This window comes from Clarias gariepinus, chromosome 18 (assembly GCF_024256425.1).
Source record: "Clarias gariepinus isolate MV-2021 ecotype Netherlands chromosome 18, CGAR_prim_01v2, whole genome shotgun sequence".
Taxonomy (NCBI): domain Eukaryota; kingdom Metazoa; phylum Chordata; class Actinopteri; order Siluriformes; family Clariidae; genus Clarias; species Clarias gariepinus.
Window position 1 is genome coordinate 15,676,661 of NC_071117.1, and position 20,832 is coordinate 15,697,492.

At 37.1% G+C, this 20,832-nt stretch overlaps 1 protein-coding gene across 2 annotated transcripts in view; it reads right to left on the minus strand.

The window, feature by feature from the left end:
• Positions 1 to 453: 453 nt before the first annotated feature.
• The window catches only part of itsn1 (intersectin 1 (SH3 domain protein)), a 63,023-nt gene continuing 42,644 nt past the window's right edge, over positions 454 to 20,832 (minus strand). For both annotated transcript variants that reach the window (XM_053477082.1, XM_053477081.1), the window contains exons 25-39: positions 20,536 to 20,581; positions 20,258 to 20,379; positions 18,487 to 18,610; positions 17,391 to 17,582; positions 12,901 to 13,022; positions 10,898 to 11,004; positions 10,452 to 10,635; positions 10,220 to 10,318; positions 9,690 to 9,857; positions 8,357 to 8,569; positions 8,141 to 8,262; positions 7,813 to 7,895; positions 7,177 to 7,260; positions 6,196 to 6,369; positions 454 to 4,246 (exon numbers count right to left, since the gene is read on the minus strand). In XM_053477082.1, coding sequence (XP_053333057.1) covers positions 4,098 to 4,246; positions 6,196 to 6,369; positions 7,177 to 7,260; positions 7,813 to 7,895; positions 8,141 to 8,262; positions 8,357 to 8,569; positions 9,690 to 9,857; positions 10,220 to 10,318; positions 10,452 to 10,635; positions 10,898 to 11,004; positions 12,901 to 13,022; positions 17,391 to 17,582; positions 18,487 to 18,610; positions 20,258 to 20,379; positions 20,536 to 20,581 — 1,989 coding nt within the window. In that variant the 3' untranslated portion in view covers positions 454 to 4,097. The remainder of the gene's footprint in view (positions 4,247 to 6,195; positions 6,370 to 7,176; positions 7,261 to 7,812; positions 7,896 to 8,140; positions 8,263 to 8,356; positions 8,570 to 9,689; positions 9,858 to 10,219; positions 10,319 to 10,451; positions 10,636 to 10,897; positions 11,005 to 12,900; positions 13,023 to 17,390; positions 17,583 to 18,486; positions 18,611 to 20,257; positions 20,380 to 20,535; positions 20,582 to 20,832) is intronic.

Consider the following 20,832-nt stretch of genomic DNA (forward strand, 5'->3'; position numbering starts at 1 on the left):
TAAAGCACATGACAAGGGGGGCAAGGTGTTTACCTGGCCGCCACATTCACCAGATCTCAGTCTGAGCATGGTTTAGAAGCACAAAGGGGACCTACACAATGTTATGGCTGATCGGTGTACATTCTACATATAATAACTCCCACCTGGCATGGCAAGGTCCACCTGTCATGTCTGAGCATCACACAACTGCAAACTCCTGGCAAGAATAATGAAAATACAGCATCAGACAAAAAATAAATAAACAAATCAGTCCTAGACAGTGTTGATGTCCAAAAATGTACCATTTGTATTTATTGAAGTATTACATATAATAATTTAAACTATGTAATGGTAATGGTGTAATTATAACATTATTGTAGAACATTAACAAAACAAGTTCCTTTAATTTATTTTGTTATACAGTTCTCACTCATTAGAATGCCTGATCTATGAAGATCGACGGATAACTTGTCACCATCTGGAGGAAGAGACGTGTCCTTTTGTGATAGAACTGTACATACAATTATTCATGAACATTACTTGCACATTAAAGGAACTGGAAGTTATTGCAACATCACCTATACCGTCCTAACCTCACTCCAAGCATTTTCCACATTTTTGGGCCATTAAAGGAGTTCCTGGGTGGCCAGTCCGATCATGGCTCACTGAGAAAACTTTCTACCTTGATGGTATCCACGCACTAGTGAAACGCGTGTATAACGACATCAGTGTAGCAGAGCAAAGCACCACCATGGGCAAAAACAAAAGCTTCATTATCCCCAGTGAAAATAATAGTTAACACAATAACAGCAAAAAATTTACATAAATGGTAGTTAGTTTCTTTTTTTCTATTTCTTTTTAAATACCTGTAAGAAAACCTTCACTCCTCACACAATGTAAAACAGCTTTTATAACAGCGTCCAATCTTCTTCTCTTCCTTAAACCGCACACAAACAATAGGATAATAAGTTTAAGATGAAACACAGCACAGTCATTATTTATTGGTCCAACTGAGCTTTAATTGCAACGTTTAAGACAATACACTGCGTCTACATTGATAACAATAGGCTGTCATCAACATAATTATTTTTCAAGTCGTAATATATTACTGTATACTTCTTTCAAAGATTTAAACACAAACACGTACAGTACCGTCGACTCATTGGGACTCGGTAAAAAATACAGGGGAAGAGCCTACAGGATCATAATGTACAGAGGGGGAGAAAGAGAGAGAGAGAGAGAGAGAGAGAGAGATGAGAAGGAGAAAGAGGTAACCCTTCAATGTCCTCTAAACAAAATATTCACCCCAATCGTGCGCGCACACACTCTTCACACACACTCTTTTCAGCTTAGTAATGCTACCATTTTCACCCCATGTACGTATCTAAAATGAAATGAAAATGAAATGTAGAAATATATTTTGAAAAATCAGTGCTTTTTTTTTTTTTTTTTACCCCTTAACGAAAACACAATGTGGGAAAAAAATTAATCCTGTCCTGATCTCTTGAAAATAAACCATTTATACACATCACTTCTATGTAATAAAACTTCCCCTATTCCCTATACTTCTGCTCTGTCCCACTATATTCCATTTACAGCTCAAAAAACAAACAAACAAAACACCAAAAAAAAAAAAAAAAAATGCAACCTGATATTTCTCATCTTTACAAATATAATCCAATTACAGTGTTACCCTCTACCATCTAACTGCTACGCTCTAAGGAGAACTCGTTTAAAGGAAGGACTGGACAGTAAAAGGAACATCTACAAAAACAAAGTAAACACATTAGTAATAAAAAATTGATCATAAATAGTACTCAGTGTTAAATAGCTTACTTTGTGTAGTAAAATTAAACCCATAAAAAGAGACGGTAAGACAAAAACAATTCTGTACTTATCATTGGCTCTGGATTTACAGCATTTCAGAAGTATTTGACACTATTAGATTAGAGGAGAAACATAATTTTGCATTAAGCAATAATAGTAGCTCTAAGGATTAAATTCCAGTGGTATTTCTACAATACGTTAAAAAAGGAAAGAAAAAAAAAGTTTAAACTTGGTAAAGGAATTAACTTCAGTAATCAAGACTTGGTCACTTTGTTAATCAAATATTCACCAGCCTTTACACTTCACCCTCACACTTAACCTTCAGAATTTGAAGGTCTAGGTCATTAACCAAAAGAAGAACCAGAGAACCCTTGAGAAACCTCCACCCCAAAAAGAAGCATCATGGAATTAAAATACACGTACAGATCAATATCGATGATTACTTCAGAGCATGATTGTGTTTTTTTTCTCCCCAAAACCAGCCTGCTGATTATGTGACACATTTTTTGGAATATGAATAAAGAAAAAACAGCACAATATAAATATATTGGAAAATAAGCCTGGAGTGTTCGTGGAATCTTTCTTGCGGACAAAAATAAAATAAAATACAGCAAAATTCTGGAGTGAAACGTTTCAAAGTTTTATATAAATAATAAACAAAAACACATTATACACCTTCGTTTTTCGTGCCTTTAACAGGAGACGCAGTGCTTCATTCTTTTGCGTGATCTCAGTGATATGGAATTAATTCCAGAACATCTCTCCCTCTTTATTATTCTAGAACTCAAAGCAATTTTAAACCTTCCCTTGAACTTTAGACTTCGTGATATTTATTTATTTTTCATTCTGGACTTGAACTTGCATCCAATAGATTCATTCGCTCTAAAATAAATTCTCAGTCGGAACTGGGAGTGCCGGCTACAAAATAAAAGCACTCGACTGCAATATTTGCTCAAGAACAAATAGCAAAACAGAGCTTTGACGATATAATTCTTGTTTTGTGAGCTCTTATAGTTGAGACTGCAGTTCGTTTTAGGCAAATGTTTATTCCTAAAAACCTTCATTACTCTATAAATTCAACGTTTAATTCAATGCGTAATCCAGAATCCAAAACAACATAATATCTATCCAACAAATCTGTAGTCTGTGTCACGGATTAGAATTTTAAAATCTTTCACTATAGTGAGAAAAACAAAACCAAAAAAAATCTCACTTGGAAGTTTAATTATGGAAGTACAAGGGCAGGTGTTGGGACAATTAAGGTTAATGTGAAAGACACATTTTATAAAGTCTTAAGTCTTAATTAGTGCTGTGCAGCGGAATGAAAAGTTTTAAGTAATAGACATGTGGAATGTGACACGGGAACACTATCTGCATTTTGTTATAGTGCTCCCAGTATGAACCTTTATACTGTGATTAGGGAAACCAGTAAAAAAAAAAAAATGGTAGAAATTAAATTGTCACTCCAGTTCATAATTAGCCTCCACTCGCGAGAGATAAGGACAGTGTGCGTGTAATCTTAATGGTTTTGTTATTTATTGTGATTCTACACTCTAAATAAGAAGATGCATTGAAATCGTACTTTACTGCTGTTATAATGACTATTCTGAGTGCCGAAGGATTTAGCTACAAGAGCACTAGTAAGTTCAGGCACTTGCAGTGTGCGGTGCGGTCTGTTTTCCACTTCAGCTCAAAATTGTTGGGGTTGAGGTTATGGCTTAGAGCTCCCCGTGCACAAGAAGATGAATATGCTCTGCTCGTTGTGAAAATTGTTTTTACAAACTCCCCTCCCCCCAAAAAAAGTTTAAACAGGTTTTGTTTTGCATCGTTTTCTCGTCAAAAATTAAATTTTATCTTAAAAACCTTTATTTCGACTATAATGACTACAGTTGTAAAATTTTAAATCAACAGCTGGCCTTTTACTTCCATTCTCAGTGAGCTTAGAATTTTCACTACAGAAAATCACACCAGACCTTCTGCCTTGTGTAATCTTGCGAGTACCCAACCCACACTGGATAGAAGTTATATTTAGAGACACGCTTTAAGCATCCCTTTAATACACATCTATAATCGATAAAAAATGAGAGAAACCCCCCCCCCCAAAAAGTGAAAGATGACTTAAGACTGTTACAGCATACTCAGAAACTGATATCTATCCTCTTGTACCTCCCCTCTCTCTAACACACACACACACACACGTGGACGAGGTGTGGGATTGTCACGTTAGGCTGGTAACACAGTACGGGAGGAAGTATGAAATCTAAGGTGGAGGAGGTCAAAGTTCACGAGGGTCAGGGTTCGTCGAATAGCTGCAGGTCAAGTCTGACCACGATCTCTCCGGTTGGGACCTCGTGTAGGAGAAGCCTTTTAGTGATCGGACCTTTCGAACCCTGATCCTTTTTAATGTCCGCCAGCCGAATCTCTGTCCTGCCCAGGAAGTCTGTACACGCAGAGAGGAATAAAGGACAAAGAGAATTAAAGCATATGCACATTTTAATAATGTTTATATATATATATATATATATATATATATATATAAAATATAATAATAATTAGACATTAATCAGATACACAGTACTGGAATTAAACCAAAACTTAATGTTTTATTTAATTGAAGAAAAGACTGGCATTAGAATAAAAAAATATATACTTTTTAAATGGTTTTGTTATTTATTGTGATTCTACACTCTAAATGAGAAGATGCCTTGAAATCGTACTTTACTGCTGTTATAATGACTATTCTGAGTGCCGAAGGATTTAGCTACAAAAGCACTAGTAAGTTCAGGCACTTGCAGTGTACGGTGCGGTCTGGTTTCCACTTCAGCTCAAAAGTGTTGGGGTTGAGGTCATGGCTTAGAGCTCCCCGTGCAAAGAAAGATGAATATGCTCTGCTTGTTGTGAAAATTGTTTTTACAAACTCCCCCATTCAACTTTTGTAGGTGGAAAAGTTTACATATTAGGAATATGTACATACTTGGGATATATAACTGTTTGATTCGTTATTGATTTTATTATATTTGGATAAAAGTTGAAGTTGAGGTTAGATTAAAAAAATATATATATTTAATGGGTTTTAGTATCAGGAGTAAAACTGATATTGTGTACATCAGTTCTGTAATAATAATGTTTACTATTTTTAATAACGTGACATTCAAATGTAGAAATCCATGCTTTATTAAGCAACATCAAATGAGGGAGAGAATGCTGTTGTACTGATTATCAGCAAGGCTGTGACGAGGGCGCATGATGCATCTATTTTCAACAGATTATTATTTGTTGGTTTATTTAACCAGTTATGTATCCGCCAATACGTATCCGTCCTCAACTAATGGAACTAAATAACCACCACTGGGGGAGCTGGCGACCAACAGTTAGTATAATTAACAGGATTTAAATTAGTTTTAAATATTTCCTTGTATAATTTAGCCAAAAGGTGAGGAGAATAAACCATGTAGCTGGTGACCAGTCTGGAAAAATTTATGACATATACTTTATATTTCCACTTTAGAATATCAGCTAAATTCTGGAGTTCCTGGGTTAAACCCAAATAAAGTAAAATGGAGAGCTAGTGCACCAAGAAGTGTCCTTGATCAGGGGATTTGGGATTCACCCTTGTTTTAAAAGTTGTTCTTGTCCGTAGGATGTTTGGAATGACTTCTGGAACTGGTATTAAGTGTGGGTTTTGCCAGGCAGCTGCTCATCCATGCTGGCAAGCTGACAGTTAGTGTGATTACTGATTGTTAGAACGCCTGTGATACAGGCTGATAGATATAGTTAAACGTCCTAGTGCTGTTGGTACCCATTATCATCACTCGTCCAATCAGATCGCTCGGTCGGAACTAACTTGTTGTATATTAGTTTTCCAATGTGATCAACTGACTTGTTCCTTTGTGCATGGAAAATGTTATAAATGTTAATTCGAAAAAAAACTTATAGCAAGTACAGACAGTAAATAAAAAGCTGTGGGTATTCGGCCTGACTTTCATGTGTGTGAACAATATTTAAAGCTGGATTTAAAACCCTTTTCTTTTTTTTTCTTTTTTTTTTCCATGCATACATGCAAACTCTTATAATCTCCATAAACAGGCTCTATGGAAAACTTCTTCAAGGGTAAAGATATTTAAAAATGCAGTTTTCACTTTGGACGTTTTTGGCTTATATCATTGTATACTGCATGTGCCATGTCTCTAGTGTTGGATGTGAGAAATACTTTTTTCAGGCTTTTGTTTGGGTGACATGGTTTTATGGTTACGGTTACATCTCTACCTGTTGGGTTGGCATGAACAGATGAACAGACATTCGAGACATTTAGGAAAAAAAGGTTTTAAAAACGCTCACGAATGTTTGGACCAGACCTAAGAAATGTAAGATGGTGTTTGTGTGACTCACCATCAGGTGAGAACTGATCCCTCTCGAACACAGTTACACACAGGACATCCTGTTCCAGGTCTTTAATAAAAAACTGGCAGTTAGCGTTCCACTTGGGGTTTAGTGTGTCCTGCACCGTCTTAGTGATGTGACACTGAGAGCCCATCGTCACCTCACAGTATGGATTACTCTTACCTACACACACACACACACACACACACACACACACACACACACACACACACACACACACAGAGACAGAGCAAAACCATTAAATACACACACGCGCGCACACACACAAAGTTATGCTCAATTACATTCCCATGAATACAACCATGTTTTGGAAAATATGATTGATCATTCAAAATAAGATTTTAAGTCTAAATATCTTTGAATGTTTGTTAATATACACTACCGTTCAAAAGTTTCAAAACTCCTTGATCGTTCCTGATTTTTATTTCTTTCTACATTGTAAAGGAATGCTGTAGGCGTCCAAAAAATGCATTAATCTCCTTTGAACAGTTGATAGTGAGATGTTTCTGCTACTTCTGCTCTTTAAAGACTTTATAACGCCTCTAATCTGAGGGGCTGTTAATTGGTCATTTTTCAGGCTGATAACTCTAAATGAACTTTTCGTCTGCGGCAGAGGTAGGTTTTGGTCCCGCCCTCCTGGGATGGCCTTCATGAGAGCCAGTTTCATTATGGTGCTTGACGGATTTTGCAAATGCACTTGACAATACTGTTCTTGCAAGAACTATTACAGAAAGGCTGACCTCTGTGTCTTAAAATAATAACCAACTGTTGTTTTTGTTGTTGGTATGTAATTACATAATTCCATATGTGTTATTTTATAGTTTTGAAATCCCCAGTATTGTTGTAGAATGTAGAAAATAAATCGCTAAACAAAAACAAAGAAATTTGCAAGTGATCCCAAACATTTGAGCGGTAGTGCACACACAAGCTGACACAAACAGAGAAGGAGAGAGGGAGAGAGATTCCTACCATGGGATCGACAGGGTTTCAACTCAATTCCTTCTACAATGTTGACCATCAGCCTGCCGATGCCTGTAGCTCTCTGAGACCGCACTACACACACACACACACACACAGGATTAAAACAGATATAAATGACTAAATGAACCATATACTGACATTAGATTTAACGTGTCTATGTGAAGCCTAATATCAGTTCAACATCTGATGCAATGAAACTCTATCCATCTTCCTTTCTGGTAAATACACTATATTTTCAAAAAGTATTCGCTCGCCTGCCTTCCCATGCATATGAACTTAATCCATAGGGTTTATTATGATGTAGGCCCCGTAACTACACTCCTAAACCTTGTGGAGAGCCTTCCCAGGAGAGTTGAAGCTGTTATAGGTGCAAAAGGTGGACCAACATCATCATAACCCCTATGGATTAAGAATTGGATGTTACTCGAGTTCATACGCATGTGAAGGCACAAACCTGTCTCAAAGTCTTCTCCAAGTAGTTTAGGAGATCATATGATATATGTATAATAAATTTTCACTTTGTTCGTTCCAGCACCTGTACATTATAACCAGTATATATTATATAATAAGGCGCATGGCTCTGCACTATTGCTTTCTTTGCACTAGAATAAACACACAACTCACCCAGATAAGCCTTCTCCCTTTTCTTCTTCTCCGTCTCAATAAAGAGCTCAGACGCAGCTTTGATCTTCTGCACCCATGCGGTCCTGACAAGAACAATACAAGATCAGATCTCAACCCGTCAGCATGGTGCTATCCACTACATGTTTCACGGCTCTATTAGTGATGCCCCAACACTAAAAACATAACCAGCCAGAGCAAAGAGTTTGGCAGAATTTGTTTCATTTCTGTGCTTCATCTTGAACTCAGCCAGGTTAATAATAATACAGAGCAGACTGAGGTAATTAAAGATGCAGTGTGTGATTGCATGTATAAGGTTGTGTGTGTGAACCTCTCATTGATGCTCTCTGCTCGTATGGTGTACACTCTGTCTATGTGAGATATGTGAAAGATGGGCTCGTCTCCAGAGGGATCAGTAGGGAGCTTCACCAAAACCTCATTCAGGAAGATGGGCTGTAAGGGGGGAAAAACAAAACAACCAATAGTTAAGTCAATCGTTTTCTCTTGGGTTTTAGGTACATAGCACTGGCAAGATCCCAAACCGCACCGTTTTATACATGCGATACTGGAGGTGAGACTTGGCACTGAACACTTTGTCGGAAGCCGAGGAGCCCAGCGGCCGGGTGATCTGCGTCAGGAGCAGGAAGTCGTTGAAGAGGAAGCCAAAGAGCTCTTTGTTGCTCTTGGCCTTGTAGAGCTTCCCGCTGTGCAGGAACTTGCGAGGGCCCAGGCAGTTGGTCACCGAGTTGAACACCAGTTGCTGAAACAGACAAGTACCATAATTTAAAGTCGTATAAAGGGTCATATTAAAAAAATATCAGTGCAGTAAACATTTTATTTTTGGAAAACTTCTCTTTTCTTAATGTTGCAGTGGTCTCTTTTTTCCCCCCAAAGATACAGTAGACCACTGCAGCATAATTAGTTTATGTATATTGGTGAGATGAACAGTTTCAATTCATTTTTTGTGAACAGCTAACAATAATTCTGCTAAATTCATAATGTAGCCATTGGTATTTAGAGTGTATATTTAAAGAAAATAACATCACAACACGTCAAAATAACCCAAGATCATGCAGTATAAATACATGCTTACAATACAAATAATGCTTTGGCTAAATAACATTAAGAAATCAATCAGTATTCGGTGGAATAATAACCCCGATTTTTAGTTATAGCTTTCATGCGTTTTGCCAGGCTCTTTTCACATTGCGGTTGGGTAACTTTATAGCACTCTTTCTGCAAAAAAAAAAACAGCTCAGCTTTGCTTAATGGTTGGTGACCATTCATCTTCCTCTTGATGATGTTCCAGAAATTTTCTAGAGTAAATTGCAGTGGTCTCTTATTTTTTCCAGAGCTGTATATCTATTATTAAACAAGTAACTGTAATAAAAAAAAAAAAAAAAAATAATAATAATAATAAAAAAACTGGGGTGCCTTTGTTTATAAAGTAAATTATTACAAAGTTAAAATAATAATAAATAAAGTTAAAATAATAAGTAAAAACCTATAATGTAAATCCACGCGCGTTACTGTTTCCATTTCTCCCAAATTTCTTGAAATTGAGAATTTCTTTTTTTCAATACAAAGATTTTATGGATAATTTCATACCAATCCTCAATGGTTGGAGTATCTGGTTTATATAATTTCTTCGTGAAGTCTCTTCTCTGTGCAGTCAGCATTCCAAAATGACGTTTTGATTTTATATTTAAAAATGTTGAATGTGGAAACCCAAAGAAAAGTTCATTTAAAATGTAACAATTATCATAAAAGTTACATTCGTATCAGATATCCGTCGATACTTATACTATAATAATACTTATACACGGTATAGGTTTTGACATCTGTGAGAGAAGTGAGAAGAGCTGCGACTGCCTTTCTACCTCAGACAGACCCTCACACTGCACGTGCGCTTGTATCCACTCCAGGCGGTCTGAGTTCTCCTTCTCGCGCACGCCTTCGTTGACCTGCGAGCAGAGTTCCTCGGCCTTCTCCAGAGCCTGCCTCAGGTGGCTGTGGTCCGGGTGGCTTTCCGGGGTGTTCTCGAGAATCTAATCCGGACGAGGAATCATGAACGTTAGTGAGGAGGTGCACTGTAGGTGAAGACTTTATTTTCAGGGAAATAACTAAACAAGAATTAGAAAAAAAAGTACAATAAAGGAGCGACGACAACAACCTTATGTGAAAAGTAAAGAAAAGAGAACAAATTTCAGGAAACAGTGTCACTTAAAGAAGATAAAGATGGTGGTTTTATAGAGAAGAAGCATGTTTTTATATTCAAATGAATGGCACATTTTGAAAAGCGATATTTTTGTGAGTGAATCAGCTGCTGAGAATGCGGCACAATCATGAGAGAACAATAGCCGGCAGATTGTTAAGTTCATTGGCTCCCAGCGTGCGTGTGTTTACTTACATTTTTAATGATAAGAGGATAGCGAGTGACTCTCTGCATAGGTTTCAGCAGGAAACTAGACAAAGGCATTCCTTTACAGCGAGGATCCATGGCTAACCTCTGGAACACACAAACGCCAACATTTGGGGGTTTTTAATCTCAGGTGGGAAAAATAAACTTTGTACCATCGAACAATTTGACTACACAGGAATGCAAATGATTAAGCCAGCCTGTTAGCCAGGTTTGCTGTTACCTTGACAAAGTCCTTGAAGTCGGGCACCTCGTCTGTCTTCTGCTGGATGAGGGTAGCGCCGTTGAGCTGGCAGCTGCAGAAGCGGATATAGGGCTGCATGTGGGGCAGTTGTGCCGTCAGTATGTCACCGATCATCTTCACAGGCATGTGCTCGCCTGACATTTTCTTTCTTACCCGCAACGCCCTGCAGGACAGGAGACAGATTCAGATGAGAGTCCCTCAGCGTGAGTGAGATTGACTTGAAACAAAAGCTTTTCAAAAGGTACAGGATTTAATTCATGCGAAACATCAACTGGTTTAAACTTCACACTCTGTTAAGAGTGAGCAAATAATTTCTATATAGATAAATCTGCAAGGAAAATACGTGAATAACTTGACCTCGTCAATCACGGTGGATTTAACATGAAAGGTTCTTTAGTTTAAGAATGAAGCAGCAGAGATCATACTTAAGCAATTTGATGTTGCACATGATGAGCTCCTTCCAGTTAACAAAGATCATAGCCACCTCCTTCTCAGTTAGCAACTCGGACTCCAGCAGAGGCTTCTGGAACGTCTGTGGAAAAAACAGGCGAGGAACTTTTAGCTCAGGATTTGACTAACAAGTCATGAGTACATTTGCAATTTTTAGAAAAATAGAAAATAGGAAGGGTTTAAAAAAGAAAAAGTGCCAGGGAATTTGTGAAATAAGTAAGAAAGGCCAGAAGGGAAAGAATTGGATACATAAGGGTAGGGTACATGGGATTAGGATTAAGAATGTTGAGGAAGAAAGTAAAGAAGACGAAGAGAAAAAGAAAGAAAGGAACAGGAAACAAGTGAAGGGAAGAACCAAGTAAAGAAAGAAAAACAAAAGTTAATAAAGAAAATAAGGGATGAAGGGTGGGAAGTAAAAAAAAAAAAAGTTAAATATAAAAGATAAAAATAAAGTGGAAAGTAAAAAAAAAAAGAGAATAATAAAATCAAACAGAGAATGATTATGAGAGAGAACTGGAGTGAGAAAAAAATCCAACATGATAAAAAGCAACTTATAAGAGAGAAAATGTGGAATGTGCGAGAAGTAAGAAGAGGGAAAAAAATAAAAAGGGCAAAGAAGAAAAAAAAAAAGAATGAAAAATAAAAATAAGGCATCGATGCCTTACAGAGTACACCCACGCTAAGATTTAATGTAAAGCTGATGGCTTGTTGGCTGGAAAGCACACTGTGACATCATAAAAATGGCATTTTAAACATACACGACCGCTCAAAAGTTTGGGATCACTTGCAAATGTAATAGTTTTTTTTGGGGGGGATTAATTTTCTACAACAATACTGCAGATTTCAAAGGTATGAAATAACACTTATGGAATTAGGTGATTATATAAGAATAACAACAACAGTCAGTCCTTATATTAAGACACAAAGTTCAGCTGTTCTGAAATGGTTCGTGCAAGAACAGTATTGTCAAATGCATTAGCAAAACCTTTCAAGCACCATGATGAAACTGGATCTCATCCCAGGAAAGCAAGACCAAAACTTACCTCTGCTGCAGAGAAGTTCATTTAGAGAAATCACCTTAGGGCTCAGAAATCACCAATTAACAGATTAGAGTCGTTATGAAGGCTTTACAGATCATGAGTAGCAGATACATCTCAACATCAACTGTTCAATGGAGATTATTGTATGCTTTGGACGCCTTTAGCAATGTTTTACAAAGTACAAAGAAATAAAAATCAGGGACGACCATAGAGTTGGAAAGTCATCCCAAACATTCTAGCAGTAGCGTATTTTGAATATGGTTAATGTTACTTCTGAATGATAAAGTTGTGCAGACCTAAACAGTGTTAGGACACTAACTGAGTGTCCCCCAAAAAAAGTTTGTTTTTTTAATTGTTGGGAGACTGGAGACGGCATGTAGAATCCTGATGATGCCACAAGCGTTGGGTGTAAAACTGGCCAAGCTAAAAAAAACAGATGATATTCATCTGGCTCCCGTGGACATGACCATAACTCTAGCTAATCCCAGGCGTCCATGAGGTTGTGGACAGATGTGCTTTACTCTGAGTGCTTAACACTGATTTGGCTGCTATTCAATAGATGTGGTTCTCTGCTTCACGTTTTGGAAGAAGGCACATTATAGGGTTCACTCTCGCGAAGTTGGTAGCAGTGGAGCATCTTGGATGGTGAGTGGGAACTGACAAGCAACCAAATTTAGGAGACGATCAGGGGAGTTGGATGAGGTGAGGAGGAGGATAATTCGTTAAAGTAGATAAAAGAATTGAATTAGTTCCCTGTAAACACTATATGATGGATGACGTAATTTAGAAAACATGACATCATCTTATGAACTCATTCTTGTTAATCAGTAATCGGTGCTGGAGAATATTCTGTAAACCCGTCTACTTGAGTTATCACAGGCCGCATTGGACAACGTAAACAGCGTCACAGTTCTGCACAGAAGCGTCTCAGATCTTACCTCGGTGACTAACTGCAGGTCGTTGACGTAGTTCTCCTCGGTGATGATGAGCTCGTGGATGTAGCCCTGCCTTTTCCTCTCCATCGGGGTCAACATATCCAGCAGGTGGAGGTCGGCACACCCTGCAGACAGGGTAAAGGTCACTACCGTCATCCCCTTGGTGTACTATACTAAAGACATGTGAGTTAGGACTGAGCACTGAACAAATATTTAGCGTTTACTCTGATTTGAATCAATTGTCGTTCTTAACACAGCAATGTTATACATGTATTATAATATGGTTTAAAGACAGACAGGTGAAAAGTGTTTATAATAGAGATACACAACAGGGAACATGTTGCGCATTAAACACCACAGTTGAAGTAAAGAAGAATAAAGAAAGTAGACAAGTGCACCATTGCCATGGAATTCTTTAATGGTTACACGTTATTTTCTATAAACATAACATGCCACTTTGATTAAAGCTAAGGATCGGATATGATGTTCAGTTGTACATTCGTTTTCTTTTTTATTATTATTATTTACTTGTTTCATAAAATGCTGCAATAACCATGTGCAACAGGTTTGGGTTTGTTGTCTTGAGTGTCGAAAACCAAAGCAGAAAAAAACAAAACAACAAAATGTAATGGGTTTCATGTACATAGACAGTATGACTGATAGTGAAATCGAACAAGAAGCCTGCTGTGCTTCCAGAGTCCAAGTCCGCACAAGTGTACCAAAAAAAACAACAAAAAAACTAACAAACAAATGAAACCAAACCAAACAATGCTTCAAGCTGAATCGAGATTATGGACATGATGGACAGTCCGAAGAGTCCATAGTGAGCAGCACACTTTAATACTTTTACACCAAGATGTGCGTGTGTGTGTGTATGTATGGGGGGGATAAAAACAACATCCCATTAGGCTGATAACAGAAATAACATTTTCAGTTCATTCACAAATATTACAATACTGTCATGTGATATAAAACAAGCAACAAAATCATAGTTGATGGTACAACCAGTACAATAAAGTTTAAGCATAAATTAATGTCATGCCTCTCTTAACAAGAAGAAAAACAACAACAATGGTTTACAAGCGCCAAAGACTCGCTCTTATCATTATACTCTATCAGCTGTAAACATATTTAATTAATTACCATTGTGATTAGTAAGTAAGTGTTACTTTTTTTATATTGTATAATCATAATTTGTTTACTTGTTTCTATGAGGGTGGGGTCTCGAGCTTCACAGCGATGTTCATTTTGTTTCGTTCAGAGTTTAGTGACGTGATTTCTAGCTAGTTTCGTAATTCATAATAGGGAAAAGCACTTTTTTCGAATGCTACGGATTACAATTTCCGATTGTTATAAAAATAAAATGTTGCCGTTTAAGCAACTTCACACGCTCTCCACCTTGACCAGAAAAATTATTTCAGAAAACAAAAACAAACCAATTGTATATAAACATAGAGGAAATTATAGATACAAAACTATTTAATCTACACTGCGAAACAATTATACAAGAAATTAACATGTTGAAGCCTCTATGGGAGACTGCAGTCTTTACATATGTAACATAAAAGTGGGAGAGAGAGAGAGAGAGAATATGACATTCACCACCATTTGCTGTACCAGTCTCCCTAAATGGCAGTTGTGCAGTATTTGGTTTGTAACACCGTTCTATCAGCCCTGTCACACAAACACTGTGAACGAAAGAAATGAACTAAAAAAAAAAAAACCCATGAAACACTCACTCACTCTCATACACACAACCAGTGAGCAACTACAACCACGCAAAAACAAGCCCTACTCATCCAAGGTTTGAGTATGAACATGTGACAAACATGTGACAAACATGTGATTGGATGAATGGAGACGTCCCATCCTGCCCATGGATAATCACTGACAGCACCTAGGTCTTTTTTTATTTTTATTAATAACACACACATACATATTATCATGACGAGGACCCAGGTAGTGTTGTGTTTTAATCACTTTGATCAAACAGTGAATATTTCCACAAACATATGAGTGAAAGAAATACATATTTACCATTAATTTAAAAAAAACAAACAAACAAACAAACAGTTAAATACGTGGTGTCGTAAACCCACTTGAGTTTGTATGACAGGTATGATATGACAACAGGTCAGTTATGACACATACGTAAAATGTTCACCAGGTCACCGGACATGAATAGTGGGTCTTTCTGTGGTGCTGTGGGTCCAATGAGGGGTTCGGGAATGGGGTGGGGTTTGGGGAGGTAGGTAGGTAGGGCTTGGAAGGAGCTGTTAGTGAGAGGGTGGAGCTTAATATCAAACGTTGGGAGGAGCCTAACGGCAAATGGTTGTGATTTTACTTGCATTAGTGAAGTTATAGAATAAGATCACAGAAAGCCACAAAAGGACCCACTATCCAGCACCCGTACATATGGTTATAGTCCATATATATATATATTTATTTATATATATAATCAAAGTTATGAATTTATTCAGTGTTAAGTTAAGCATTCTGTTTAAATGCAAAGAATGCTACTTGGCAATATATATATTTATATATTTTTTTCTTTTGCGTGTGTCTACGTTTCTGAATACTGAGCTTAACAACTGCAGTAAATCGGGATTCGTTTCTTCTGGCCACAAAGCCAGCTGTGAGGGGCAGTCACATGACCAATGTGAGGGGGGGTTCCATCTCCCATCATCCCGCTGGGCAGTGTATAGGGGATAGTGGGTCGCTTTGAGGACTTTCAAGGCTGAGTGGGAAATGGGCAACATAAGAGTCCTAGAAAGAGGAAAACACAGCACATAAGCAAAAAAACGGAGTAAAAAATAAACAAACAAACAAATAAATCAATAAATTAATAAAAATCGGGTTTAAAACCAAAACCAAAACAAAACAAAGGATGAAAAAGATACCCACAATGTGCAAACAGTACAAGCTCGGGAAGACAAAGGAGGTCTTACGAGACGTCACGACATGACATGCAGGTGTGAGGACGCAAAGAGAGACAGAGAGAGAAAGACAGAGAGACTGCACTTTTACACTATACGACATGCAAGTGAGGAGATGCGAGAGACAAGAGGGAGGGGAGTGTTATGTTAGTGTGGTCAGTTAAAAGATGATCACAGACAGAGCAAAAAAAAAAAATTAAACCAACTCAGAGTAGGTCCTTAAACACTACGAACATTTCCTTAAAGAGATCTTAGACTATTAACAAGGTCTGGTAGAACCGGGTCAATCAAATCGATTTACTTTTATTCCGTTTAAATTGAAAATGTCTCAAATCACAAAAGTCGTCAGTGTTTACAGTGGGCAGGATTGAGAGAATTAGTGTGTGAAAGACACAGAAAGAGACAGAAAGACAGAGAGAGACAGTGAGAGAGACAGAGAGAGAGAGACAGAGAGAGAGAAAAAGGCTGTGTTCATACTGTACAAAGAGCTCAGATCTCAAAGCATGGGTGTAAGAAACGGTTTCCGCTGTCTGACTCGCTATATATTTTTATTTGAGTTTTTTTTTGTTTAATTTTTTCCCCCGTGATTTGGTATGTGGAGCATCTTGATGTTAGAAAAAAAAAAAAAAAAGTGTACAACAATTCCAGTAACAACGGCGTACAAAATTAGTGGCACCCTACATTAATGTATGTAGTTCACATGGTGCTTGTTGTTTTGAAGTTTAGAAGATTGGCAACAGGAAGTGCTTAATTTTTTTTTCTTCTTGTTGCAACATTTATAAGCTGCTTGTTGTTGTTATGAAAGTGTTCAACAGCTGATTTTGAAACCTGACAACCACAAGAAAAAAAAAATCTCTAACTGCTGGGTCAGCTTTTTTTTTTTTTTAAACTCTGATTGTAACTGATGTGACAAGAATTTTATCAGAGGGACGTGTGCAACCCCAGGGGAAACTGAACATGGCTTTGGAGAAAGGGCCCAGTTTTTTGCATTTCTTTAAAACACTGCATTGATTTTGACAAAAAAAATCTGTAATTAGAAAAAAAAGGTTCGTATTTGTTCAATAAGAAAATGTAATTTATATTATTGTACACGGTGCTTAATTTTATTTTATACTGTAACATATGCATGTGGTTATCAAAAGGTGCCAATAATTTTTTCGAGGGCACTGTAGCAACAAAAGTGTGGAAAACCTTCATCAAAGCAGGACAAACCATGATCTTGTCTTTTTTTTTTTTTTTTTACTTGCAGTAACGTAAGTGAATATAATCAGAGCTGGCCAGGTGACTTTTATCTAGTCTAATTAGCCTGCGCATGCTGTTATATTATTCAAACAACCAACATGTATATGCAAGCAAATTGGCTTATAGTTCGGGTAAATAAATAAATTAATAAATAAGTGAATAAATAATTTGGTCAGGTGTAATTTTAAAATAAATCCGATTCACCCTGCTGTGAGAACAAAGCCATCGATAGTTAGGGAAAGAAAGAAAGAGAAAAAAAAAGAAAAGGAAAAAAAGAGAAAAGAAAAGAGAAAAAGTGCTTTTATTCATACTCACATTGTTGGCTGGGGTCTGTGTCGGTGGTCAGTTTGACGTAGTTGGAAGGGAAAAGGCCGATGGAGCCGTTTAATTCGCCTTTCCACCAGTCGGGGTCCTCCCTGCTGAGCACGTTGATGATCTGCCCCTTTCCGAAGGGCAACTCGTCATCATTCTGAGCCGTGTAGTCGTACATGCCGATCACCTGGCATACTGAACACACATTCACAAAGCAGATCCAATGAAACACCAAACATCTGAATAACAACCTACTCTGATAAAACAAAAGTAATGTTCACTTATTAGAGCATTTTACAAAGAAACTGTGGTTCAACTACAAAGATTTATCCTAATACAGGATATCATGCTGCAGATGTGGCTGTTTTTCAAATTATTTATGGCAATTTATTATTTTTATTGTTTTGCAGTTTCTATAAAAGTTGTCTCCACGCTTTAAGAGTTGAGTAAAACTCCTTTAAATGTATTTATACACCAGTGCCAAACAAAGAAAGATAATTAATTGAGCCAATAAAGCCATTTGATGTGTAAATTGTTTGATTGTTATAAATCAAGATGCGTAAACTGCTTGTTTTATAACAGTTAAACTTAGATGTGAGAAAGACTTCAAAAGTTACAAAGTGAAAAAGACGTGCGTGCAGTTTTTGCGCAGAAAGTTAACAGAATAATACAGCAAATAATGTAATCTGCGGGGCCCACGCATTTATTTTTCGATTATTACTAATATATATATTTTTTAAAACAGCTGTAATTTTAGCTGTTCTACTTTAAACCACTGCATCATCGCTCTAACAACAGGTCCAAATTAATGATAATATTTTTTTGACTAGTGATCAAGATACAGCAGTTTTGTGTTTACACTCTTTAGGGTTTTGGCTGCATGATTTGTTTTAGCATAGAAAAAAAAAAAAACAATTAGGAGAGAACGAAGAAAAAAGATTAATAGGGCTCTAGTCACTTCCATGCATATACCTTTAATAAGCAAAAGTATATAAAAAAAAAACAACAACAACAACAACAATCCTAAAAGACCCCATAATCTTTCAGTGCTTGGACCCCTAACCATCGTTAGTTAGGTTGTTGTGGGTGGTGATGGTACCTGCATTTGGTGTGGGCAGTTTGGGCGGAGTTGGCTCAGTGGGCGTGGTCTTACTGGTACTTGGGCTTAGGAGTTTCACATAATTAGCCGGGAACCAGCCAATCTGACGCTTCTTTCCTCTGGCCTAGTTTTAAAACAAAAAGAAAAAAAAAAATGCAGGACATCAGTTTTAATTCAGACACATGATGGTATCATTTTATCTAAAAAAAAAAAGAAACTTGTGCTGCATTTTTTTATTTGAACCCTTTATTCCATGGCATCTCCGGTTTTAATAACCTTGCACCTAAATCTACAATCATTGCTGGCTTTCAGATGTTTGTTTTGAGCTGTTTTTAAAAGCATGCTTGACCAGGCTTTAGGCAGAGGAGTTTTGTGGCAGAGGAGGTTTGTATAAACAAATTAGAAGTTTACTTTCAGATAAACACAACGATAATGAGCAGGATAAGTAAGTGAGTATGAAGCATATCTTATAAGGCGTGCTTATTTAGTGTTTATATGATTCATCAAAAGTTAATGTTGGAAAAAGATCAGAATTGTCAGATGAGTCAGAACGCCCACTCTCTCTCTCTCTCTCTCTCTCTGCATAGGAAAGAAAGACAGAAATAGTGTAGTATAGTAGTGCATTAAGTAAAACAATGCGTTTTCACTAGTGACGAACTGATTTATCAGCATCGACTGTTATTCGCCCCGTTGACTGGCATCAGCTTATCTGCAAATAAATTGGCCGACAAAATATCATCTGTACTATCTTACTGTTCTTTTACAAAGATCAGCAGCATGCAGTTTGTAAGACACATTTCAGTGGTCCAGGCACAACAAGAAAGAATTTATTATATTTTTTTAATCACCTTAACCTTTTCATTCCCTAATTTTTTAAATGTTTGTTAAGCTATGTACGTACTGAAAAATTCTTCTTGAGTAGGTAGCTGAGTAGGAAACAAACGAAAAAAAAAAAAAAAATTGTAAAAAAAAACCCCAGAAAAAAACAAACATTTGTGTTTAATCGGACAAATTATTATTTCAAACTATTAGTATCTGCTCAGAATTTAACCCAGGAAATCTGTGCAGTCCTAGTACCCAATCGCATCTTCTCAGCCCTACATCATGCAGAGAAAAGCTCGGGAGGGCCAAATCTACGCCAATGATTGTACCAGTGTGCTTGTGACATATCTAAGTAGGATGATTTAATGATCACATGATGGTCTTCCCTTTTATCATTGTATTTTTTAAAATAATATCTAGAAATTATAGCATGAAATTATATCCAGTGTATTGGGAGTGTACGCATATTAGGATTCGATATCTAGTTTACTCCAATGTCATTGTAACATGACAATAAAAAATAAAAATAAATAATAAAACATGAAATGAAAACACTGATCCAAAATACACACTTCCCCAAACATTTAATATAACCTGATGTTTGTTTGTTTGTGACCATAACAAGACTGACACTCCGAGAGGTCGGCGTGGTTTCGTGCAGGGGCCGTAAGAACAGTTCATCGAGATTTTGAACACAGTTTGGGCGTTGTGATTACGTTCCCAATCTTTCCATGCGCAAAATTAAGTTTAGATATTTTTTTGCCAGTCCTCTGCAGTCACTCGCAGTGCCCAACACCTCGTCTCACCGCGAGTCAAACTGTGTAGGTGAGATAGGGGTGTAACCAAATCAACAGGAAAGTCTCAAACAGACAGCAGAGCACTGTTTGTGTGCGCACGTGAAAGTAGAGATAAGATGATTGCGTGTGTGTAAATGTTTGTATTTGCACACCTGCAGTTCTCCCTCCCACCAGCCCCCGGGGTTCTTCTTGCGGATAAGGATGAGCTGGCCAGGTGCTAAAGTCAGCTGCTCTAACCCAGTAGCAGTGTAGGGGGCAATTACCTGAGCGATCTCTGTAGAAACGGAAAGGGAGCAATTTTATTACATGTAAAAAATAATACAAAAATAATAAATTGTTCAGACAAAAACAACAAAGGTTATTAGGGATAGAAAACAAACAAATAAAGAAAATAAAAAAGAGCCTGTTTTGGCAGCTGTGTAACACTGACCTGGTTTCTTTCCCAAACTTCCAGATTTCCCAGCAGGACCCAGACCCTGAAGAAGAAGCAGTGACATAGGCTTTTTATAACTTAAATATGGCTACATACACACGAGAGTGTATATATAAACTAAACCCCTTTACTAAAAAATATTTAAGAAATTTTTACATTAACTGCTGTTTGTTAGTTCAGAAATGAGTTAAATACCACTAAATTTTTATTTATTTATTTAACAGCATGACCAAAGGTTTATTTTGCCAATTTTGCAAGTACAGGTAGTCCCAGACTTACAAACGCGTTTCGTTT